At 43.7% G+C, this 25792-nt stretch overlaps 1 protein-coding gene across 9 annotated transcripts; it reads left to right on the top strand.

The window, feature by feature from the left end:
* Window positions 1-4157: 4157 nt before the first annotated feature.
* On the top strand, window positions 4158-22900 carry PRELID3A (PRELI domain containing 3A). Of its 9 annotated transcripts, XR_006787036.1 has the most exons (8): window positions 4158-4256; window positions 13685-13853; window positions 14753-14842; window positions 17366-17436; window positions 17550-17652; window positions 19460-19547; window positions 20622-20721; window positions 21075-21103. XR_006787036.1 is itself a non-coding variant. In XM_045850438.1 (7 exons), the coding sequence occupies exons 1-7, from the start codon at window positions 4225-4227 to the stop codon at window positions 21161-21163; spliced, it is 654 nt and encodes a 217-aa protein (XP_045706394.1). In that variant the 5' UTR covers window positions 4158-4224; the 3' UTR covers window positions 21164-22900. The 9 variants fall into 9 exon arrangements, 8 of the variants coding, with proteins under 8 accessions (XP_045706394.1, XP_045706395.1, XP_045706392.1 ...); XM_045850438.1 differs by lacking the exon at window positions 19460-19547 and having other exon boundaries at window positions 21075-22900; XM_045850439.1 differs by lacking the exon at window positions 21075-21103 and having other exon boundaries at window positions 20622-20756.
* The last annotated feature ends 2892 nt before the right edge of the window (window positions 22901-25792 follow it).

Here is a 25792-nt window from a genome sequence, read left to right as displayed (position 1 = left end):
CTCAGTTCTCTGTGGACTGTGGTCTAGAATCTGGGGGACTTGGGGCGGGGGTCAGAGGCAGACAGGTTCAGGAGGAGCTGGTGGAATGGGAGAGGCTGGAGATGGCGATGAGGTTGAAGAGCGGGTGTCATGTGAGGGTGGTGGTAAACAGAGGAAGGACTGGAGGCTGTGCTCAGAGAGCAGGTATATTGGTTAGGGACTTTGGGCTAAAAATGTGAATTTAAATGGTATGAAACAATAAGGACATTTATTATGACACAGCTGCAAGTTGTGTCTAAAGAGGATTTCAGGTGGCTGAGAAGAGGTTCAGTAACATCTTTAAGGATTATTTCTTTACACATCTCGTCTTGGTGCTGATTTCATCTCCCTGCTGGTAGCAAGGTGGCCACACCAGCTCCTGAAGCTAAACAATGGAAGAGATGGCTTGCTCTTTGAAGCAAAGAGTTTTCTCCCTACAACCTCACAGCAGGCTCCCTCCACACAGCAGGCTCCTCCTGCTCACTGGCCACTGCTGGGTCACCAGCCCTGAAGTAAGTGGGGTGAGCCTTCCCTGAGGCACTTACTGATGTGTGAGAGGTGGTGTCTAAACAAAATCATCATTCTTAAGGAGGTAGAGGGTCTCTGTAGAGGGAAATCAGAGCACGAAATGTGTAAGATGAAATTCAAAACATACACAAGATTGGTGGGAGTGGGTAGCTGAAGTGAAATGAGGATGAAGGTAACTGAAGTTAGGAAGGTGCAGGAATCAGATGCCTAGGTTTCTGGGTGAATCATCCACATAGATGTTGAAATGGTAAGCGGTGGAGGTAGAGAGAGGCACCCCATGAGCCAGGCCGCCAGGTCCTCAGTAAGTGACAGGGATGATGGAGAAGTTCTTTGGTAACAGGACAAGGGGGAAGGAGTGTGGGAAGTTCTTCTTTACCTTCTCCTTTAAACCCAATTGATTATAAATACGGGCCTTAATTTTTCATAAGTCTCATCCCCACTGCGCTGTCCAGGTGCTCATTTCTCTCCTGTGCCAGGGCAGCAGTTTCTAGACTGCTCTCCCCACGGGCTTTCACTCTCTCCACTTCCTGGTTTTCAATCTCAGATGCACATTAGAATCACCTGGGGAGATATTCAAGCTCTTGACAACCCGAGTACCCAGTAGTCCAATTAAATAAAAAACCCTAGTAGATTCCAGGTTACTTTCCTCCTTAGATGGTTTCAATATGCAGCTGCATTTAGGCATTCAATATGGACGTCCTACCTCTCTGCACTGTTGCCCATTATCTTCCCAAAAGGTGGTTAGAGCAGGTTCCTTCTATTTGCTCAGTGGAATAAATATGTTAAACCCTTACTATGTACATCCCATCTCCCAGGAACAGAAAGATGAAAACCTCATGGCTCCCCTTCCCCAAGATGCCTCCCTGAGGACATAGGCACTATACACTTGTGGTACAGGCCAACAGGTGCCACAATGCAGGGAGACATGATGGCATCAAGGCAGTGCCTAACACAGCCTTGGGGAAGATAAGGTTCTTGGGAAAGATGTTGTGTAGCATCTTTAACTCCATTTCACTTCAGGCTGTGCAGACAGCGAAGTCTACATCCTGGATTTTGCTGGTATTTTGAACACTTTTGCCTGAGAAATCTCAAACACCAGAAACCATCAAAACTCCATTTTCTTTGATAAAAAAAATCTGAACTTTTCATATTGAAATATAAGGCCCTTCTCAACATGGCTCCTGCCTAACTCTCTAGCTTCAACTCCTGCCACTTCTTTCTGAGACTCCACAATCCAGCTTCACAGGTGAGTTGCAGGCCCCTAAGAGCTCCTCATACTTCTGAGATTTTGCATATTCTGATCTTTTTATCTGGAATATGCTTCTAGAACAAGCATGGGGGAGAACATTCTGGCTGGCAGAAACAGTATGAGCAAATGTTTGAAAGATGACAGGGAAGAGTTTTGCTCAGTCAGGCTGGAGGTGTTGACAGTGGGTCTGTGTTAGCATTAGAGTCCCCTGAGATGCTGTGTCAGGGCTGAGATGGGCCTGGGGCTTCCATTTCTAATAAGCTTCCAGGCAAAGCAGCTGCTGCTGCTCCTGGACTGGCAGGGAGCCTGGCAAGGTGAGGCTGTGAGAGGGTGGACTGTGACCAAAATGGAGAGATCGGCATAGGATTTCAAGTAGGGATGTAGCTTTCCTTTCAATACATTTATGTGCTGGGCATCTGCTATGTTTCTGACTCTGGAAATACTAAGAATAATGGCAACCTAGTTCTGGACCGCAAAAGTTGTTTCTCCTGGTGGAAGAGGCAGAGAAGCAAGCAGATGATCACATTATGTTGTGGTGAGTCTTGGAGAAAGGGGTATACAGGCTGTGATGCAATTACAAATGGCGACCTGAACAGATGTGATGACACCTGAGCTGGGTTTTGCTGATGAGAACTGACAGCTGTGTAAAAAGTTGATTTGAAAACAAGGTGGGTGCAGGTAGTGGTGAGACTGCTATAATTATCTAGGGACTAACGGTGGTCTTCATTTCATCCCAGTTCTCAGGCACCCAGTTCCAATACTAAACCATGTGCCTCTGTACCAAGACACAACTGGTGGGGTCTTAGTGTCCCCACACGGCACGAAGAGCAAACTCAGCAGCTCATCCCTCTCAGACCTTGAGCCAGTTACACCAACTGTCTCACCTACAATGTCTTCTCACTCTCACCATCAGTCCAATTTCTTCAGCCTTGTGCTCAGTATGTATCTGTGGAAAATACTGATTGTAAATGATGACCCTTAAAAAAAAACACAAATAGTACCTAGCTCAGTGCCTAGCATATAGGAAGTGTTCCACAACTGGCCAGGTTATAACTGTGAGTCACCATAGCATGTTGTGAGGGGGAATCTTGCAACCTTGGCTCATCTCAGCTCTATCCTTCAGCATGTGAACACTGAGGGAACCTTTACACTTCCTGGAACCCTCCTTGGCTCATTTATAAAACAAGGATAGTAGCACTGACTCGGGAAGGTGACTGTGATGTGAAGCCCTAAGTGTGAGTGGATGGTGGAGCCAGGATCCTAACCCAGGTCTTCTGGCTGATGCTGGGGCTCTTTCTGCTTCACTGTCTCATCACACAAATAGACTTCCCATGCCCACTTGATGCTGGGGCTGGGCTAAGTGCTGCATTTGGTAACAAGCTCCATGCAGTTCCTGGCCCCCATGTTCCCATGCCCCATCTCATCCTGCTGGGGGTCACCCTCTTCTCAAAACAAGTATCTCGCTTCTTTGCACTTGAACTTTGTTTCTGGTAGGGCAGGGTAAGCACAAATCTAGAAATAAAAGGTTGGTTTTTCACTGGTGCAAAGGGAAAGAGCCCTTCCTTTCCCTTTTCTTAGAGCTTTTACTCTGGAAAACTTATAAGTTCTATGTCTTTTTGAGGTGTATGTAAATGTTTTAAAAAGCAAAGTGGGCCTTTGCCAGTTTTACAACCCAGGAGTGTTTTTTTTTCTCAAGGTCCTGGGAGTCATCAATTTGAAATATTAGCCTAACTTTCAGGCAACACCTGGCTCCAAGATGCAAACTTGCCTCCTGTATCAACATGAGGAATTTATTTCTCCTTTAGATAGAAAACACAAATGGCCGCTCCAATTGCCAAGTGAATTTAGGATGAATCCCGTGTGACAAATGACAAGTCTTCTCATTTGAGAACATGAAGGTGACTTGCACCAGCCTGTATCCGTAAAAGGGTGAGATTTCTTGCTGTCTTTGCAGTTTCTTTAACAGAAGGCCTGTGAGGCGTACCACATTCTGGGTTAATGCTTATTCAATACCATATTCTTCCCCCCCCCCCCCATTCCTGTGGAAAGCTTTATAGGCAGGCAGATTTTGTTTTTTGGGTTTTTTTTTTTTTAACTGTATTTCCCAACAGTTAGAAAACCGCCTGGCTGCAAAGAGCTTCGTATGAATGTGGACAACCTAAACTATAAGAATAGCTCCCACCTCCATCCCTGCACTTAAGGGAGCTGCTGTCCTCGAACCGCCGGTTGGCGCAGATCCCTAGCCAGCCCAGACAACAGCTTCCCGCAGTCCTATTTTTAGCCGCCGCAGCCAGAACTGTCACCTGACAGGCACCCGAGAGCTCCCCGCCCTCGCCACGCCCCGTCCCGCCCACGCGCAGCGCCTGGGGTGGAGCAGCTGTGGAGCCCAGGTTCTGGAGCCAGCAGCCCGCGCCCTGCGACCAGCGGCGATGAAGATCTGGAGCTCCGAGCACGTGTTCGGGTGAGGCCAGGCTGCGGGCCACCGTGGGGTCTGGGCCGACGCCCGCTCCTGCTCCTGACCCTGCCCCCCGCGCCGCTAGGGGAGGCCTAGAATGGCCGGACTGCAGACCCGGCTCTCGCAGAGCCTTACCAGCCTGACGTGAACCGTGAACCGTGCCCCGATAGCTGCCTCGGTCTCCTAAAAAGAGGCTCAGGTAGCGTGTCCCTTCGAGGGTTGTCGTCCTGTGGCGAGACGGCGAAGGGGTACTGTGCTGTTACGTGGAGGCGACGCCTTGCTGCTGGAGGCTGTGGTGGGATTTTTGAGGCTCTGGGGCGGGGTCGGCCTGTGCCTTCCCTGTCAAAGGAAGATGAGCCGGGGGGCGGACTTCTGCTAGCCGAGTAGGGACCTACGGCTGGCTGGGTCCGGTGCGCCCTCCTCGGCGGGGCTGCTGGGAGGGGACCCGGCAAGCTGACAGTACGCACTCCTCAGCCCAGCCGGCCCGATCTCGCCTACACCCTATTGTTCGGGGCAAGAGGCACGGGGTCCTAAAGAGAGCAGAGGCTCGGAGAGGGGCCGGGTCTTTTGCTTAGATTACGCAGCGCAGCTGATCCCGAACATTAAGCCTGTTTTATGAATGAAGGGTCTAGAGCGGCCCAGGAGCTGGGGGGAAGCCAGGTACGGAGAAAGCACGTGGCAAGCTGTAGCTTGGGATGCACTTGTGGGCCTGGGAGGCCTCCAAGCTAGCTTGGAAAACGGGGAGCTATTTAAAAGTGCCCTCGAGACCTATGTGGTATCTTCGTCTTAAGTCATTTGTGACACTCCGAAATTATTCTTTTATATTTTTTAAAGGAATAAAGATTTTTAAATACCCTAACCCCACTTACAAAAGCATTTTTTTTTTAGAAAAAAGTAAACTATTATTTTAAAAAGCTTAAAACTGCCTGAAATGGAATTGTCATCCATTGGCCTTTTATTATGCAAACTCATTATAAACGTTTATCAAGAGGTTAAAACCTCTAAATTATTTTTAATGAGACCTTTAGACTTGATGGGATTCAATTTTAGTGTTGATTTTTGTACAGCCTGCAGCCTTTCTCAACTGGGGTTTCTTGAGAGAATGACTCCAGAGATCCTTCTCTCAGTTCTCCAGAGTGGGACATCACTGGCACCGTCTAGATGCAGAGAGGTGAAGCTCAGCCAGGGCACACTGCAGGGGCCTGGACAGTGGGGCTGTCTTCTCATGGAATAGTTGACAGGACTGCTCTAGAAGTTCCTGAAATGTGGGTTGACAAGCAGGAGTGAATTGTCAGCTGTGAAAAGTCACTATTGATAAAATCCACCAATGCAAAGTATCCAATTCAACAATTTTTAGTAAATTTAGATTTGTACAACCACCACCCCCATAGACTGATTTTAAAACATTTCCATCATCCTACAAAGACCCCACACGCCCATTTGCGGTCACGCTCCACTACCACCCTTTGCTCCAGGCAACTGCTGGTCCACTTTTCGTTGGTATAGATTTTGCCTGGCCTGGACATTTCATATAAATGTAATCATACAACATGTGATCTTTTGTGTCTGCCTTCTTTCACCTAGTATAATTTTTTTGAGGTTTGTGCCTGTGGTAGCCTGCATCAGTACTTCATTCATTTTGTATCCCTGGCATGCTGCCAGTGCCTGGTACATAGTAGGTGCCCAGTGAAGGGCTGATGTATCTCATGGAGATCAAGATGCCATTTCAAAATGAGGGTGGTTATTCGCTAAAGGCATTTCAGTCAACCTCCAGGCTGCTGTGGACTAAGCACTGATCCCCTGCCATTGATTTTTAAAGTTGAAAGTGAAGGAAGGGCCATAATGAAAATTGACAAACATGGAATGCATCTGACTGAGGATAATGTTGGGTAGGCCCCTGTGGCTGACGGGTTGCCAATGATATAGTAATGTGCAGTGGCACAGCAGAAAATGGGAAGCCCAGCTTTCTGGCTGTGTATATTGTGGCGTTGTTGGCTTAGTCCTTTAAAATCCCTGCTATATATTTTTCTTTCAGGATTCTAGATCTTTTCTTTCTCTGCTTTTTTCTTTTATATATGTGATGTACTGTCAGATGATTATTTGGTCAAAAGTTAATAAGTTTGCTCTGGAAAGGCAAGAAATAATTAGGCACAAAAACTTTTGATCATATCAAGCTTTTTCTTTTCTCCACATCCCAAAGAAACCCCAGGGACTGGAGATCAGGTACAGCAAAGAGAAACATAAACACACCTATAGAAATGGAGAACCCTTTGAGAAAGACATCTGAATTAGTGTGTGTTACCTAGATAGCATTTTTCAGATTGTCTAAATCAGGGGTGTCAGACTCATTTTCACCAGGGGCCACATCAGCCTCAAGGTTGCCTTCAAAGGGCTGAATGTAATTTTAGGACCGTATAAATGTAACTACTCCTTAACAGTTAAGCGAGAGTTTGGTGCTGCCAAGGGGTAGAAACAAGGTGCCAGGCCGGATGAAACAAGGCGGAGAGCTGGATTCAGCCTGCAGTCCTTGTGTTTGCTGCCTGTGGTCTAAATGGTAATTAAAAATATAGAACTGAAACATAAAAATGTAGAAAGGGGCATTTAAAAGTTAACATGATTATAACTTTCATCCTCACACCACTGACTTAGGTTTCAGGTAGACCTATAAAATCTTCAGGAACAGAGCGAATACAAGTAGGTTTCTGGCAGAGATCCAGGGCCATATACGGGGTCTGTCCGGAAAAACTCCAGCCATTGTTAATATAACAAGAACAGTTTTCATGACATTGATGTAACCTGGCAGCCAGGAGAGTGCACTGGAATGTTCATGCATGAACAATGATGACTTCACTGTACTAGTCAGTGGGGGAGGTAGACACCATTGAGTGAGCATGTGTTCTGCATGGCCATCACATTCAAAATGACTGAGCAAGTACAGCAACAAATCTGCATCAAAGTTTGCATTAAGCTTGAACATACCTCCGAGGAAACTATTTGGATGATTCAGAAGGCTGTAGCTATGGGCAACTGGTGACTGGCAGTTTCATCACAACAATGCACCTACCTGCTCATGCATCACATCTGGTGCAGAGCTTTTTGGTGAAACATCAAATCACCCAGGTGACTCAGCCCCCCTCCATCCCAAATTTGGTGCCCTGCAACTTCTGGCTTTCCCCAAAACTGAAATCGCCTTTGAGAGAGAAGAGATTTCAAATTGTCAGTGAGATTCAGGAAAACAAGCTGGGGCAGCTGATGGCGATTGAGAAAACTGTGTGAGGTCCCAAGGTGCCTTCTTTGAAAGGGACTGAGGTGTCATTGTCCTATGTACAATGATTCTTGTATTTGTATCTTCTTTAATAAATGTCTCTACTTTACATAGTATGTGGCTGGATACTTTCTGGATAGACCTTTTACTCTGTGAATTCCAACAACTACCAGGAAAGGTCTTTCCCTGGTAGATAACATCTATCTCAGGGAATTAAGGGCTTTGGAGAAGATGATGCCCTAAAGCAAACTTCCTTTCTAGCCAGAAGCAGGGAAGAGAATGCCCCTCCCCTCACTACCTTTATTTTTTATTTAATAAGAGAAATTTAACATTATGGATAAGAATTGAAGCACCTCCCCAGTGTGGTAACCCCCTCTCCCTTTCCTCACTGGCAGATAAGATTATGAATTTGGTAGGTATCCCTCTGAAGGTATATATTCCACTTGACTACATTTACGTATTCTGTGTTTATTGTTTTAGTATAGAAATAAGTGACATCCTCTTGTACAGATCTTTTGACAATTTCCCTTTCCTCTCAATAGTATGGGTTTGAGATCTGTGTGTGTGTTGTGTGTGTGTGTATATTATATATATATGTGTGTGTATATTATATGTGTGTGTGTGTAATACATATCATAGCTATATAACATTCCATTGTATTGAATGTTACAATTTATCCTTTGTCTTATTGAAAGGACAGTAAGTTTCCCCCCTTATTACATGTCATACTGCAGTGACCACATGTGTATAGATAATCCTGGTCCACTTAGTAAGGGCCCACTTAGGCCAGCAATTTTCAAACTCTTTAACCTCAGGACTTCTTTACATTGTTAGAAAATATTGGGGACCCCAAACAGTTTTTGTTTATGTTAATTATAGGTATCCATATATACCATATTAGAAATTAAAACTGAGAAATTAAATAATATTAATTCATTAAAATTAACCATAAACCCATTACATTCACATAAAATTTTTATTTTTTAAAAAACCCTATATCTTCCAAACTCCCCAAATAAGGGTATTATTTCCTTGTGTGTGTGTACTTTTCTTTTGTTGTTTTTGGGGAGTTGTTTGCTCATTTCTGTAGTGTCTGACTTAATAGAAGTCAGCTTGATACTCATATCTGCTTCTGCACTCAGTGATTTACAATCCATTGTTTCGGTTGAAGTATATGAATAAAACTCGGCCTCACACAGTGTGTGGATAAAACCCTGTTGGAGAAGGTAGAAATATTTTAATAGTTTTTAAAAGTATTTGTGGCTACTTTTTGCTACTATAACAAAATAGGTGGTAATTTCTCAATGTAGTTTCAGTGTAAAATCTGAAACCATAATGACTGGAGTAATTGGCCTGTCCTATGCTTTGAATGAGCCTTTAACTGGTGTATGATTTTGTGGCATCTCACACTGGTCATTTGGAATATGTGAGTTTACTTGGTTACAGCATGGGGAGGTTATCAGGTCATGGGAGTGGATACAAGTTTTCAAAAATTCCAATTTTCACTTGAAACTCAAAATTTATTTTTGGCAACAAATACTAGCAGTTGTTTTCCTTGAATTGATGGGCTCATTTCATTGATTTTTGAGAAAATGTCTGCCAGACACCACAGACTAAGTAACCAAAGTTTGTCCCTGAATTGTTTCAAGTAGAAGCGGTAGGCATGGAAAGAAGCAACCAGCTGGGCCCACCACGCAAACAGCTGCCCAGCACTTCTCTGGCCTCCGTAGACCTCCATAGACCTCCATGTAAAGCAGAAATGCTCATGCATTCTTCCTGTGACCTTTTATGTCTTATATTTGGGCCTACTGTAATTCATTTTTAGGCTTTGCTGAAGATGGTGGTATATAGGCCGAATTGGCAAGGGTTGGTGAGGTTTATTGGTTACAGAACAGACTCTTCTAGAGGGATATAAAGCACCATCAAGTCATTTGAATTTTAGGCTGTAGCTAGTAGTACTGTGGTGAATAATTTTGTTATGTAAGTTGTTTAGTTTTAGGGTCAAACATAGTGGGCATCTAATCCTAGGCTGGGTCTCAGCTATCATGTGGTTAAAATTATTGAAAAGGAGTCAGGGAATCAAATGAATAATTTTACTATTTCATCATGGATAGTCTTTGTATTTTTAAAGATTTTATTTATTTATTTTTAGAGACAGGGGAAGGGAGGGAGAGAAACATTGATGTGAGAGAGGAATATCCATCAGCTGCCTCTTGAACGTTCACCAACCAGGGACCAAACCTGCAACCCAGACATGTGCCCCAACCGGGAATTGAACCTGCGACCCTTCACTTTGGGGAATGACACCCAATCAATTGAGCCACAGCAGTCATAGTATCATCATGGATAGTCTTAAGAAACACTGGCGTGGTTTTCCTGAGTGCACAGCAGTGAGCAGTGACCATGAGTGTAGTTTGAGGCCCTGGCCTTAATTCTGGGGAGAGGCCAGCAGTTTACTTGACACCGCTTTTGAAGTGTAAATGTCAGTAGGGTGAGAAACACAAATCATGTCTTAGTAGCACTGTGAAACAGTTCTGACCTTGCAGACTTCCTGAAAGGGTGTGTGAGCCTCTGGGTGTGTGGACCACACTCAGAACTGCTGATCTGGGCCTCGAGTCGCTTTGGATAGGGTGCAGGAGCACTTTGCCTTATTTGTGGCTGCCTTCATGCTTTTTATTTTTTGAAACTTGATATTATGGAAATTTCAAAAGTATGAAAAAGTGGGGACTAAAATGCCCTGGCTGGGTGGCTAAGTCCTGTGCACTAAAAGATTGAGGGTTTTATTCCCCATCGGGGAACATACCTAGATTATGGGTTGTATCCCTGGTTGGGGGTGTATGGAAGGCAACTGATTGATGTTTCCCTCACACTGATGTTTCTCTCTCTCTCCTTCCCTTCCTCACTCCCTAAAAATCAATAACATGTTCTTGGGTGGGCATTTAAAAGAAAAGTGGAGACTGGAATAATGAGTGCCCAGTGCCATCTTCCAGATTGACATTCTCTCTCTTGCAGCCAGTCTGGTTTCATGTGATCCCACCCACTGTTCCTTCCTCTGTTTATTTTAGGCAAATCCCAGACATCGTGTAATTTTATCCCACTTCGTGTTTCTGACACCCTCACTGTGCATAGAGAGAGGCCTCGGTTATCCTTCGCATTTCCCAATGTGGGAAGGGAGAGAATCCTCCCACTGTCCTGGCACCAGCACTTTCCTCCTTGTAACTGTCTTGCAGAGGGGCACAGAGACTTCCTGCCCTGGGGACAAATTCCCACTCTGCCATGGTCTATTCCTTCTAAACTTAGCAGTTCCTTGTGTGTCTAACACAAACAGCTGACGGAGAGGTGGGCCATGCTTTCTTGCTGTCTCTAGGTAAACTGCACTCTCAGGGGCTGTGCCAACCTCTCTTACCAGTGGTCTTGTCTTCCCAGTCTCCCCCATCCTCTCCAACACTTGATGTGTCCAGATTTTTCGGGTTTTGCCAGTCAAATGAGTTTTTGAATGAGTGTCAGCTATTTTCCTTTAATTTTTTTAAATTTTATTTATTTATTTGCAGAAAGAGAGAGAAAGAAACATCTATGTGAGAGAGAAACATCGATTGGTTGCCTCTCTCGTGCCCCCTACCAGGGACCTGGCCCCACAACCCAAGCATGTGCCCTGGCTGGGAATCAAACCAGTGACCTTTTGGTTCCCAGGATGGCACTCCACTGAACCACACCAGCCAGGGCTCAGCTATTGTTTTTAACAAAGAATTGTGTGATTCTGATTTCTGTACTTTTTATTTTAAAAATGTTATGTTTACCCTTTTCCTCCATTGTTCTGTCAATGTCTATATTAATTTGTGTGGTCATCCTGCTGTAACTAGTGGACTTATTATGTAAGTATTTTAAGTGGTTGTATTTAGTTTAAATAATTAGCTCAAAGATTCAAGGCTTCTACATAAGAGAAACATTAATGTGGAAGATATGCTTAATACAAATATTTCCTCAACTTTTAGGTAGTTTTGAGTAATTTTAGAAGGCATAGCCTATTCTCCTTAAAGTAATGGTTTTTATGAGAACAGCTCTCAGGAACTTGACTTTCAGGGCTCACAGATCATGTTGCTGAGAAGGCCTGCCTGCCTGTGTAACTGGGACCCTTCCTGCTTTCATGTGTCTCTAGATTCTCCTTCTTCCCCAAGGTCTTAGATTGGCCATGTACCTGACAGTTCTTCCTCAGAGAAGAAAGGGCTCACTCTCTGTATCCTGTAGAGTCTTTCATACCAGCCAGGTCTCAGCTCCTTCATCTCTTTGTGCTAAAGCTAGTGAGCACATTAACTTAGTGACATGATTCCATGGTTTGTAAAAGTATTTCTTTGTCAAAGAGAGACTTCTAGACCAGGCCTTGACAATTTAGAGGCCATGCAATGTAATGGAAAGGATGGAGGGTAGGGGGCTGGGTAGAACAGACTAGACCTTGTTCTAGTCTGGGCCCTGCTGCTAACTTTTTAACCTGGGACAAGAGTTTTATGAGGATAAAATAAATTAATGGCCAGTAAATTCTACTGTCTTGAAAAAGACATCAAATATGGACTAAACCCTTCAATATGTTCACAACCTTTAGTATTTGATTTAGTAACTCCATTTCTAGGAATTTATCCTAAGGAAAAATTAGGTATGTTGAAAGACTAGTGTAGACAAATGTTAACTATGGTCTTTATTTTACAGTACAAAATGGGAAGCAATCTAAGTAACCTACCATTGGGGAACAGTTAAATGTAAATATCCACAAGATGACATATTGTGCAGCTATTTATAATCACATCTATGAAAATAGCTTTATGATATAGAAAAATGTTTGTCATTTAAATATAAAAAGCAAATGATAAGTCCATGTAATGAACATGATGCCAGTTTAATTTTTTAAAGTGTGTGTGCATGTGTGCACATAGGTCTAGTTCTTGGGTCTAGGCTGTGTCTACACATGCTGTTCAAACATGCTTGAGGGCACCTGGAAAGTGATGGTGTCATTGATATACAGGTACCTGTGCAGGAGGCTCAGATGCTTCCTGGGAGCACACACATCCTGACGGAAGGAAGAATTAGGACATTAAGTGCTGTGGGGGCAAGGTTCACCCTGAATACAGCACAGTGGCACCTGACTTGGCTCCCACCAGACTTGTGTCTGAGGTTCTGAGCCTAAAAAAGCACAGAGCTTGAGAAAGCAGTGGGGCAGCGAGTACCTTGCTTGGGACCTCTGATGGCAAGAAACAAATCGGGGACAAAGGTATCCATCCCCTCACCTCAAGGGCTCAGGGCCAGAAAAGGAATGGTGTTCTGTAGGGGAAGTCTCAGGGTCAGCACAGCCTTCTGAGTCTTCCACACAGATGCTGATTTTTATAACCAGAAAAATATGTGGCCTCTTCAAGTTACATACCATTTAGAAATTGAAACAAAATAGTTGCTTCTTCATAGCACATCAGTAACTGGGAGCAGTGGCCTGTTCTAGATATGCATAAGGCAGGTGTGTTGGTCTGATCATGGTGACAAGCTGCCAGGTGTTAAGGTGGTTGCTTAGGACAAGAAGCCTAAGTCAGTCACAGCCAAGCCTTTATTCACTCCAGCAGTGCAGGCTAGAGTCAAAAATGGTGCCAACTCCCTAGTGTTTCAACACCCCCATGGCATAGCAGGCAGGTGACAGGCAAGGGATGGGGATAATTGTCCCACTGCCCAGTAGCCCCAAACTAAAGCATTTTCTTCTTTATGGACTGGAGGGAGGGCAAAGAGGGAGGAGGAAGTGCTAGGACAGGAAAAGTGCTGAGCCACAGGGAAGGGCCCCCGGTGATGACCAAGCCTCTGCGTGGAGACTCCTGGACTAGGACTGCAGACCTGCTGAGTGCTGCTGCCAGGACCTGAGTTCTTGTTTGTGCCCGAGGTCCCTGCCAAGGCCTGGGGGCACAGCATTCTGACTGCCTGAGGTTGGCTCAGAAGGATCACAGAATCCAGGATTTGGGTCTGGACCTGGACTCCTCAGATATATTTGTTTGAATATACCTTTAGTTAAAACCAAAAGAAAAAGCTTTTTTTCATTTCCTGCAGTGGCTTACAGCATCTCTGGCTCCCAGCACCATGCTGGCACACTTTACAAATCATAGGGATTGCTTGCTTATGCTGGGTGATTGTATTTTCCCTCCAGCCACCCTTGGGACAAAGTCATCAAAGCTGCTATGAGGAAGTACCCAAATCCGATGAACCCCTGTGTCGTGGGAGTCGATGTGCTGGAGCGCAGTGTGGACGGTGGTGGCCGGCTTCACAGCCACCGCCTCCTCATCACTGAGTGGGGGCTGCCCGGCCTTGTGAGAGCGGTGAGCCTGCGCTGCCTGCCCCTGCTGGTACCTGCCCTGCCCCAGTACACCTGTACCACCCAGCTGGTACCTACTTTGCTTTCATTACACCTGCATCACCCCAGCTGTATCCCTTTGCCCTGGCTGGCACCCATCTGCAGAAAATGACAACCTTCCCTTCGACCCAGAGCATCCACTCTGGGTTTCTGGGAGGCCCAAGAGATGATGTGTTTCCCTGTAAACTTCACTGAACTCTCCATCTCCATGGGTCCTGACACATCTGACACATGACATGGCTCCCACACCCTTAGCCACCCACCCTCAAATCCTCTCTAGCATCACTCCACAGTGTTGGATCTGTTCAGGCTACTGTAGCAAAATACCACAGATTAGGGGCTTAAACCACAGACATTTGTTTTCTCTCTGTTGTGGAGGCTGGAAGTCTAAGAGCAAGATGCCAGTAGGGTGGTTTCCTCTGAGAACCATGAGGGATGGTTCTGTTGCAGCCTCTCCTTGGCTCATAGAAGGCTGCCCTCCTGCCACCTCCTCACAGGGTTTACCCTCCTGCCGACCCCTGAATTCTGCATGGTGCCTGCCCTCCCTTCCTCCCTCCCTCCTTCCCTCCCTCCTGCACTCTGCTACCAGCAGAGGGGCCTTTCCTGCACTCCTACCCACCCCACCCTGTTTTTTGTCAAAGCATTTATCACTGTCAAACATTCAACTTTACTCAAATTCATTCATTTGCTCAGTGTCTGTCCCAGCTGCCAGAACAGGAACCTGGAGCTGCTGCACTGGGCCTGTTGGTCACTGCACCCCCGCTGTGCGGATAAGTGAATCAGTAAATGAAATGATGGTGTGTGTTTGACCCTACAAAATGAAATTTTAACACATCATTATGCTAGTTTTGCTTTGTTTTTTAGATTTTGGGAACCACTAGGACTTTGACATACATCAAAGAACATTCTGTTGTGGATCCAGTGGAAAAGAAAATGGAACTTTGCTCCACCAATGTAAGCAATGACCTAAGATGAGAAAGGTGCTTGGTATGTCTTGGTGATGGTGCGTAATGGCTTCATTCAATTTTATATCCAGCCCATCTTTTGTCTCAGTGATCATTTATTTTTAATAGGCTGAACTTATCTAGTAGTATTATACTTACTTTATTCCAATACAATAAATGTATAGAAAATGCACATAATGATGATTTGTGACAGAGTGAACACTCCTACGTAACCAGCAGACAGATCAGGAGACAGAATGTGACCAGCCGCTGCACTTCCCTTCCCCCGCCCTTGCTCCCTTCCAGGATTTCCACCCTCACACCCAGAATAACTGCTCTCCTGACTTACAAATTTAGCAGTAATTTTATTTTTCCTTGGATTTAGCAGTAATTTAAAAGCAACTTACCTTCTTTACTCCCTCTCACTTCTCTTAATTAAAAAATTTTATATTGGCCTAATGCACACTCATAAAACATGTTGGAGAAAATGCAATGGGCTAGGAACGTGGTTTACTTTATAAAATCTTACTGTGTGGATCATGTCACTGTATGCTGGAAGATGAGGTTCTGAACCACTTGCATTTTTTGGTATACCATCTGTGACCTTTGCCAATGGCCCCTTTCCTTTGTTGCCAGCAGCCCTTCTGTGTAAAGTCACAGGGAGCCTTGCAGGTGTTAAAAAATGAAAGTCTGAGGGCAAGATGCCAGTAGGGTGGTTTCTGATACTCAGCTTTTTACCTGCAACCCATGTGCCATTCCTGACAATGTACATATTGTTTTCCCTCCTCTACTTGGAAAATTCCACTTTGTCCTTCTCAAAAGCTGAGTTTTTAGTAAAGAAGGATTGCTTATGCTACAGTGAGGTCTAGTGGAAAGGAAAGAGGGTATGGAGTAGGACAGATGGGAACCTATGTCCTGAAATTATCACTGAATAGCTGTATGACTGCATATGGTCCTTGTTAACCTTTTCTGGGTCTCAAGAACAAATCTCATAATGGTGTTGTGAGGATTAATGAAGGGAAATAAGGTTTATAAAATACAGAGCCTAGCATAAAAATATTACACATAAAATTATAATACCTAATCCAAGTTTAATTGTTAATGTTGTTAAATATTTCCATACACTGTAATAACTAACTAATGAGACTCTTGATTACTTTGCACTTAATAGGAGGAAAGAGATTTCCTAGCTAAACACTTTGCTGGAACAGAGAGGCCAGGCAGGGGACTTCAGTGGAAGATCATTACATGAGCAAAAAAAAGTGCTTTAAGTTTATTAGTGCTAGACGATTATATTGCTTTTGACCACTAAAATTTTTTTTTAAAATTGTCTTATATTGGAATTGGCTCTTTGCTAAGAGAGCATGTTGGGTTTAGCAAGGATAAAATGCTATTGGTCAATGTGGCAGCCACATGTGGCTGTTTCCATTTAAATTAATTAGGATTAAGTAGAATTAAAAAAATCATTGCCTCAGTCATACTAGCCACATTTCAAGTGTTCATTGACCACACATGTTTAGTGGCTTCGGCAATGAACAGCACAGATATAGGACATTTCTAACATTACAGAAAATTCTGTGGGACAGTGCTATTCTAGAGCTCCAGTTTTTAAATAGCTTTTAATAGAAAATACTAAAAATGCACACAAGTGGCTATTTGGTTTGCAGGAAACAGCACTGGAGGAGACAATACCTAGACAACCTTACTGTCACTGTCTGTATAGGTTTAGGGCTCTGCCCTGTGAACCTCCAGGACTCAGGGTCCCAAAGCCAGAGTCTGCCACTGGTGGGTGGGGAACTTCCTGCTTGTTCACCTGCTTGCTAACCCATGAATATTTTGTCTTTTTCTGCTGAGGGTTTGGCAGTTTGAAAATACAGGTCTCCCTGCTATCCAAAAGTAGAGTGTTCCTATGAAAGCTTAGGTAAGCCAAAGTGATATAAAGTGAAGAAGCGATTTACTTTAGGACACATCTTGGTAACCATACCCAAAATAAATGGAGATAAATTACAGACACAGTTCACAGCTCTGGGGCTGGATGCTGAGACGCTGAGTGGGTTCCTGGGGAAGGAGCTTTGGGGGCCTCGTTCACTGCTTGGGGTGCGCACTGCCTCTGTAAGGACTTGCTGCAAAACCAATGCTGAACGGGGTTTTTGCTTTTCATCTTTTTTCATAAAAGCAAAGATCCCCTTCGGATTTCTATCAGTTAGTGAAAACAGGGACTTGTGCAGGGACTTCTTTCCTAAAAGCAAAGTGGAACACGCAAACTTTCAAAAAGTGGGGATACCTGTCCCTTGAAGGCCAGGCCCAGCTCAGGTTTGGGTGGGTGGTAGAGACAGGGCAACTGACAGTCACTGGGAGCAGCAGCCAGGACACCGTTTCCCTGAGACTTAATGTGGTGGTGCCTTCTGGGCCTAAATGTTTCTTCTGCTCTGGCTTCAGTAAGTGCTGATTTGGGGATGAAAGGGTGTGGGCAGATGGTTTGGGAAGAAATGCAAGAGAAGTAGAACCTAAAGTCATTGTTCCTTTTTTCAAGATCACACTCACAAACTTGGTGTCGGTGAACGAGAGGTTGGTGTACACACCCCATCCAGAGAACCCTGAAATGTACGTGATCTTGCCCTGGCATTGATATGCAGAACTCCAAGGTCAGGGTGGGGTGGAGTCTCCCCTCTCTTAGGGCTGCTCAGCCAGCCTTTTTACTTCTTGCTCTTCTGTAGGACTGTGCTCACACAAGAAGCCATCATCACTGTGAAGGGGATCAGCCTTGGCAGCTATCTGGAAAGTTTAATGGCCAACACAATATCATCTAATGCAAAGAAGGTATGGATCTCAATTTGGGCCCTGTGTGTGCTGTAGCTGGTAAGTGCCGGCATAAGCAGGTGAAAGTGTAGTCCCATAAGTCCGTAAGTGCTGGGCCCTCTGTCTAGTTGAACTTGTAATGTCACAGCATGTCCCACATTTACATTCAAAACCAGAAGCAAAGGAGACCATCCGAGGGACAAGTGCAGGGTGAACCCAAATGAGGCAAAGAGCCAAAATATCGTGGGCTCACTTAACACAACAAACCCCACCCATCAAAAAAAAATGTGTTTGCATTATCAGGCAGGTTATTCGGGATTTTTCATATTTAGTAGGCATTATGTGGTTTTGGCCAAACCTCTCCACTTGCAAAGTTTCCCTGGAATCAGCTGCCAGTCCCTGCAGGATCAGGGAGTGAGCTTGGTGGAGGTGAGATGAGAAAGGATGCAGCCAGGAGGCCATCCTCCCCAGGGTCCCTAGGGGGAGGGCTCAGCCTTCAAGAGGCAGAGACCACTCACAGAACCCAGGTTGTCCCTCTCCAGCAGAGCTGTTGGAGAGAGCTTGGACATGTGCAAGTTCAAGTCTTGCTATTCCCCAGAGCAGGGCCTTGGCTTTTTACCTTAGCTTACCTCATAGACTCACATCTTCCCCAGGCTGTTCTTGCTTTGCTTCCACCCCTGGCTTTTCATCTCCCCCTTTCTCCTGTTTTTTTATTGTTGTTGTTGTTTTTTTGTTTTTTCAGAAGTGATTCTTCATTTTGAGGATCAGTTAGATGCTGCCTAAGCTGTATTTTCTGCCCTGCTTAAGTCACAAACAACTTAGTGGAAAACCATTTATGGCTTGCATTTAGTCTAGAAGAGCCCATCTGCCCCATTGCTTAGAAAAATCCAATTTGAGGGTCCTGGCTGGCGTAGCTCAGTGGATTGAGCGCGGGCTGTGAACCAAAGCATCACAGGTTCGATTCCCAGTCAGGGCACGTGCCTGGGTTGCAGGCTACAGCCCCCAGCAACCGCACATTGATGTCTCTCTCTCTATCTCTCTTTCTTTCTCCCTCCCTTCCCTCTCTATAAATAAATAAATAAAATCTTTTTAAAAAAGAAATATAATTTGAGAAATGCAGTCATTTAGCTCCATTCAGGGAAGGCAGGGGAACCACAGTGCCGGACGCTCCACTCATTGTCTCCACGGCAAGACCTCCAGGGAAGACACAGAACCTTATTGACCTTGTGTCCAGGAGGGAGTAAATACTGGCTGAGGCCAAACTTCAGACCTTTGAGAAAAATTAGGATAAACTCACTGTGGCCAAATACAATTTTTATTCACTTATTTTAGGGGTTATTGTGTTGAAGACCTGCCAGAGATTCAGTTGTCCCTCTAGCTATAGTTACGATTTGACAGCATCCCTGGTCAGTTGGAGAGATGCCTGGGACAGCTGGTAGTCCGAGGGTGGACACAGGGGATGGAGATGGAGAGGCGGGTCATCCAGGGGTTCAGGAACCTCAGCTTAGGGACAATGCATGGAGGAGGCCATGAGGGTGGCTGCTGTTTCCCTTTGTCCTGCACTCAGGAGGTGACAGTGTGGATCAGGAGTGCCAGTGTCAGTATAGCCTAACCTAATGCAAGAATTTTAGGCAGAGTACTTACCACCTCATTTCTGAACTTGAGAAACTGCCTGCTTCTAGTGAAAGATGCCTCACAAATGGTTACTGCTGTAACTTTAAAATTGCAGTACTTTCCTTCTGCCGTTTAAATTACAGGCTTATAGCTGCCATCTGCAGTAACAGGCAGATTTCTTACAGCATGTTGAAATCCTTCTTTGTTGCTCCAGGGGTGGGCTGCTATTGAGTGGATAATTGAAAACTCTGAAAGCGCTGTGAGCTAACGGGATCTGCACCTGCACCTTTTGATGAACAGTGGTAACTACACTATTCTTTAACCTGGTAGAGAACTTAGCAACTTGCTAACCCCATGCATGGTGTGCGGTGCTGGATGGGTGTGTATGAGATGGAGCTGCGTGTGAGTCTCCAGGCCCTGTGCTCCATAGTACCTTCCGTAGAGAAAACCACTGGGTTCATCGTCTTCCTAATTCATCTCCTTGTTTCATGGCAGGAGTTATTTTCAAGGGAAACCTGAATGCTTGTTATCTTGTCTCTAATGAAGTACTTGGTTACACTTCCTACAACTTGTGTATGATAAAGAGGTGTTCATTATTAGGTCCAGACCGTGTTAAAGGCTGAGATCATGGCAGGGCTTTTCATTTGGAGTAGGACTAAAGCATTTGCACACGTTCTCATGAAGACCACTTGGTGCCCTTGCGCAGTGCTGCGAGGAGAAACTTGGCTCACCTCCTTGCTCCCTCAGGCCAGCACCTGGCCATGCACCTGCCATACGCCATTTCCTTTTAGTGGCCAAAGCCATTTTTAGCACCTCCTTGAGCTACACAAACATCCCTTGGTTTCTTAGGTCAGCAGTGTCTGCCTGTCAGAACTGATTTGACACTTAATTGGTCAGCAGTGATTTTCCTACCTCATAGGAAAGTCAGAGTTTCCCGCTGCCCTCTGTTCAGGAAATCCCTACTCTCCTGCCTTGAAACTCCCACCTGTTGACTTTCTCACTGTGCTGATCTGGGCCCCACTTCCCATGGTCAGTCTGGCTGGCTGGCTGTCAGCATCTGTATACACATTTGGTGTGTCTGTCAGCAAACGAGAGTCATGGGGTTCAGGCTTCTTTGAGAATTTCTTGCTGATTTTTCTTAAGTCACTGAAGTTTAGGTTTGCCAGACACCTTTACCTTGAACCCAAAGTCATGGTCTGTGACTGATTCTCTTTTCTTCCCTGGATGCACCACTAAGGTGGCTGCATGTGGAGGGCCTGCCTGCTGGGCGAGCATGGTGTGTATGGGCAGCATGGTGTGTGTGATGGTGTCACTTTGGGTTGTGGACTCTGTTACATGCAGTTTGCTCGTACTAACCTGCCTCAATCTTTAATCAGATGCCTCATCCCAAAAATCAAAGAGGAAAGAAAGAGAGAAAAAAAGAAAGGAAGAAAGAAGCGAGCCCTAGATGCGGTTCACCAGCCCAGTCTGAGAGAGGTGTGAAATCTGCTGGAACCTGCTGTCTGCCCGCTCATAGCCCCCACCAGGCTCCTTGTGGTGACCTCCCAGGACAGAAGGCCTGGCTGAAGCGCAGGTGGAGTTCTAGTCCATTGCAGAGTGAGACCCAGAGGAGGAAGAACTCTGACAGGAGGAAGACAAGGACCCTTCAGGGTCCACTTTGTCATCCTGATTGCTGACCAGGGTCCTGGGCTCTGCTCACAGCCCAGTTGCCCCATGCCAGCAGTTAGTCAGATTGTTCTTGTGCCTTGTCTATTTTCTGCTTAGCAGCAGCTCCCAGCTCTTTCTTGCCAGTTCTTGGGATCTCACTAAATAGCTTTTTTTCTTTTCAGAGAGCTGTCCATTTCCCTCCAATGCCTCTGAAATGATAGTCTTCACAACCAGCCTCTTCACACATATCTGGCTACCATGTGTCATTTGAGATGATGTTGCCACGTACCCTTCTCTTCTCATCACTGCAGAAAATCTGCATACCCCACAGTAGGGGCGTCCACCCTCAGCAGCGACGTGTCTGGCTGACAGTACTGTGAGCTTTCCAATCAGGGACAGATTGGTCAGGAGAGCAAAGCACTCTGTCTTCAGCCTGCAGCGAGTTTGTCCAGCCACCCTAGACTAGTGACCCCAAGTGCTGAAGGCCTGTGTCACTTCTCACCATTCAGACCTGTCCTCACGGAGAGAGAGCCACTGTCAAGAGGTGGTGGCAGCAGCACTCGTGATTGTAAGCACTCTGCCATCCAATTAGATTCAAGGCACTTCCAAATTAAGAGTTTTAATTTTCCCATTTTCCAAAATAAAATGAACAACTTCTTTCAATATATTGCAAATTATAAAAATTTTAGAGAAGGCCTCCTCCATAAAGGGTGGGTAGAACTGTTTCACTATGTTTTATTAGGTAAACTAATTATTTGATACTAATTGTTTTACTTTTTGTTTGATAATAGTAATTCCAATCCAAAATGAAATTACATTTTTATCAGACTATTTAATGAATATAGCTTAAGGTAAAATAGAGTTAAAAAATTTATGACAAAAGAAAACTCTTACCCCTTCTGCAGAGTAAGGCTCAACCCTTCTAAGGGACTTGGAAATTCTTTGGCAATTTCTGCCATTTATTTCTAGATTTCTAAATAAATAAGCATATTGTACTATTTCTTGATTCAGTAATTTCAGATATTACCTGTTGACTTCCTGTTGTGGTAGATTATTATTTTACTTCTCTTACAGCTTCTCTCCCTCCCTCATTTCTCCAGTATAGCTATATTGTAATTTGTGGCGAAAAGCACATTCATAGTTTCCAAAATTTTGAAAATGCATTACCAAGCCAAACCTAAGTACCATAATTGTGTTTTCTTAATATAACTCTTTCCCTCAAATGTACTACTAATCTTATTTTTTCACCAATTGAATTTTATTTTTTAAAAGTCTCTGGCTGAGTCCTTCTACATTGCTTACCTACTCTCCACAGCGCCCATAGTGTTATTTTCCACGGGCCAGACCTTGGAGGTAGCACCTCCCTTTCTGGTTTCTGGGTGCTCTCCTTCTTGGAAGCCTGGTATCACTGTCCTCCAACCAAGCAGCCACAGGGCTATCTTCATTCCTGGGCATTTCCTTGGCCCGCCTCCTTTCCCAGAACCCTCTTCTCCTGGATTCACTCCCTTCACTCCCTTCCTCTCTGTCCTATTCTAGAAGGGGAAGGACATCTTGTAGTAGCTCCTAAGAGTTGGTGCATCTGAAAATGTCTATTCTGTTCTCATGCTTCATTCATAGCTTGGCTGAACATATGATTCTAGATAAAAAAGAAATATTTTCACTCTAAATTTTACAGGTATTGCTCCATTGTTTTGCACTCTGATTCTTGATTCTCTGTCTGTGGATTTTTTTTTCTCTCTGAATGCTTTTAGGATCTTTTTATCTCTGATGTTGTGAAATGCCATATGGTTAAGTCTCATTTGAAGTGCTCTTTTAAAATTCACTATGTTGGCCCTGGCTGGTGTGGCTCAGTGGACTGAGCGCCAGCCTGCAGACCAAAAGGTCACCGGTTTGGTTCCTGGTCAGGGCACATGCCTGGGTTTTGGGTCAGGTCCCTGTCTAGGGGTGTGCACCAGGCAACTGATTGATGTATCTCTCATGCATCATTGTTTCTCTCCCTCTCTTTCTCCCTCCCTTCATCTCTATCTAAAATAAATAAAATCTTTTTAAAAATTCACTGTGTTGTATGTGTTAAATTCCTGGTATGTAAGATATTATTAGGAGGAAGTGAGTGAAGGGTACACAGGACATTCCTGTGCCATTTTGCAGCTTCCTGTGAATCTATAATAATTTCAAAACTAAAATTAAAAAAAATATCTGACATCACGAAAAAGAGGAGAGATGGATGCTCCAAGAATCAGTCCTTCCAATGAAACAACCAATAAGCTGGTAGCAATAACAGAACCACCTTTGTTTGCTAGTTTATTTTGTTGATTAGATTACACATATGAGTGAAATTATATGGTACTGTTCTTTTTCTGCCTGGCTTATTTACTTAGCATAATACTCACCAGGTGTATCCATGCTGTCACAAAGGGTAAGATTTCCTTCTTTTTATGGTCAAGCAGTATTCCATTGTGTAAGTGTACTACAGTTTTTTTATCCAGTCACGTACTGATGGGCTCTTGGGCTGCTTCCAAATTTTGGCTACTGTAAATGCTACAATGCACAAGGGGGTACATATATTCTTTTGATTTAATGTTTTGGGTTTCTTCAGATATATTTCCAGAAGTAGAATCACTGAGTCATAAGGCATTTCCAGTTTTAATTTTTTGAGGTATCTCCATACTGCTTTCCACAGTGGCTGTACCAATCTTCATTCCCACCAACAGTGCGTGAGGGTTCCATTTTCTCCATATCCTTGCCAGCACTTGTTGTTTGTTGATTTATTGATGATGGCCATTCTGACAGGTGTGAGATGATATCTCATTGTGGTTTTAATTTTCATCTCTCTGATGATTAGTGATGTTCAGCATCTTTTCATATGTCTATTGGCCATCTGTATGTCCTCTCTGGAAAAGTGGCTATTCATTTCCTTTGCTCATTTTTAAATTGGATTGTTTTCTTTGTGTTGGGTTTTATAAGTTCACTGTAAGCTTGGATATTAATACCTTATCAATGTATCATTGGTGAATATGTTCTCCCATTTAGTGGATTGTCTTTTTTTTTTGTTGATGGTTTCCTTTGTTGTGCAAAAACTTTGTAATCCCATTTGTTTATTATTAATGTTATTATTTTTGTTTTCCTTGGCCAAGATGATATATCAGAAAAAATACTGCCACTAGAAATATCCAAGATTCTACTATCTATGTTTACTAGGATGTTTTAGTTTCAAGTCTAACATTTAAGTCTTCAATCCATTTTGAGTTTATTCTTGTATATGGTGTAAGAAGGTGGTCTAGTTTCATTTTTTGGGACATATCTGTTCAGTTTTCCCAACCAACACAATTGGATAGACTGTCTTTATTCCATTGTATGTTTTTGCATTCTTTGTCAAATATTAATTGACCATAACGGCATGAATTTATTTCTGGGCTTTCTATTCTGTTCCATTGATCTATATGTCTGTTTTATGCCAGTGTCATGCCCATGCAGTTTTGATTTCTGTGACCTTATAGTATAGTTTGATATCAGGTAGTGTGATTCCTCCAACTTTGTTGATTTTTCTCAAGATTGCTGTAGCTATTTGGAGTCTTTTGTGGTTCCATATAACAGAATCAACTTGTGGAATTATGGATTCTAATCAAATACTTAAACCAGGGGTGTCTGACCTTTTGGTATCTCTGGACCACACTGGAAGAAGAGTTGTCTTGGGCCACACATCAAATACATTGTGACACATAATCACAAAAAATCTCATAGTGTTTTAAGGAAATTTATGATTTTGTATTGGGTCACATTTATAGCCATCCTGGGATGCATGTGGCCTGTTTGCTGTAGGTTGGACACCCCTGAAACCAACCAGGGAAGCAGTTAATCTTAATTAACCTACTCTGCAGGTGTTGGACTTGCCAGCCTTCATAATCATGTGAGCCAATTCCTGAAAATAAATTTTTGATTCCTTAAAATTAAATCTAGATATATGTGCATATATGTATAGATAACACACATACACATATTGATTCTGTTTCTCTAAAGAACCCTTAATAATACATTATGGAAGCTAAATTGGTATTAATTCAAACTACATTATATAAATATAAGATGTTAATTATAATTACCAGTAACCAGTGAGAAGATAACTAAGACTATATACAGAAAAGGATTCAAAGGGAGAATCAAAATGGTATACTAGAAAAAAAATCACACACAACAGAAGGCAGTGTGGAAGATTTTGGGTACAAAAAGTTATAAAATTTATAGAAAACATAGCAAAATGTAAGAAGGTAATTCTTTAGCAGTAATCACTTTAAAGGTAAATGAATTAAATTAAAAAATTAAAAGACAAATTGGCAGAATGAATGAAAAAACATGATTATACTATTTACGCTGTCTACAAAAGACTCACTTTGGGTCGAAAGACAAATAGGTTGAAATGTGAAAAGGGGGAAATAGATAGTCTATGCAAATAGGAACCCAAAAAGAGCTGGGTGGGCACACTAAGAAAAAAAAAAAAAAACCCGTCCGTTAAACCCTAGCCAGATGGCTCATTTGGTTGGAGCATCATCCCATACACCAAAAGGCTGCAGGTTTGATCCCTGGTCAGGACACATACCTAGGCTGTAGGCTTGATACCTGGTTGGGGCATGAATGGGAGGCAACTGATTGATGTTTTTCTCTTACACCAATGTTTCTCTCTCTGTCTCCCTCCCTCTCTAAAATCAATAAACATATCCTTGGGTAAGGATTTATAAACAATAGACTATACAAGAGATGAAGGACATATATATTGATAAAAGGGTTAAATCATAAAGAAAATAAAAGTTATAACCATATACACACCAAATGACAGAACCATTAAATATATAAAACAAACATAAACAGAACTGAGGGGAGAAATAGACAATACTGCAATAGTTGG

Source organism: Phyllostomus hastatus, unplaced genomic scaffold (assembly GCF_019186645.2).
Source record: "Phyllostomus hastatus isolate PE091 unplaced genomic scaffold, TTU_PhHast_1.1 phas_contig_80, whole genome shotgun sequence".
In the NCBI taxonomy this organism is placed as follows: Eukaryota; Metazoa; Chordata; class Mammalia; order Chiroptera; family Phyllostomidae; genus Phyllostomus; species Phyllostomus hastatus.
This window is presented reverse-complemented; position numbering and strand designations above follow the sequence as displayed.

Excerpts from the sequence above, each read along its gene's own strand:
- PRELID3A (XM_045850436.1), top strand. The coding sequence starts at position 4,225 with ATGAAGATCTGGAGCTCCGAGCACGTGTTCGG. Across the intron at positions 13,854-14,752 it reads TGCCCGGCCTTGTGAGAGCG|ATTTTGGGAACCACTAGGAC; the intron begins GTGAGCCTGCGC and ends TTTGTTTTTTAG. Across the intron at positions 17,653-20,621 it reads TATCATCTAATGCAAAGAAG|ATGCCTCATCCCAAAAATCA; the intron begins GTATGGATCTCA and ends ATCTTTAATCAG.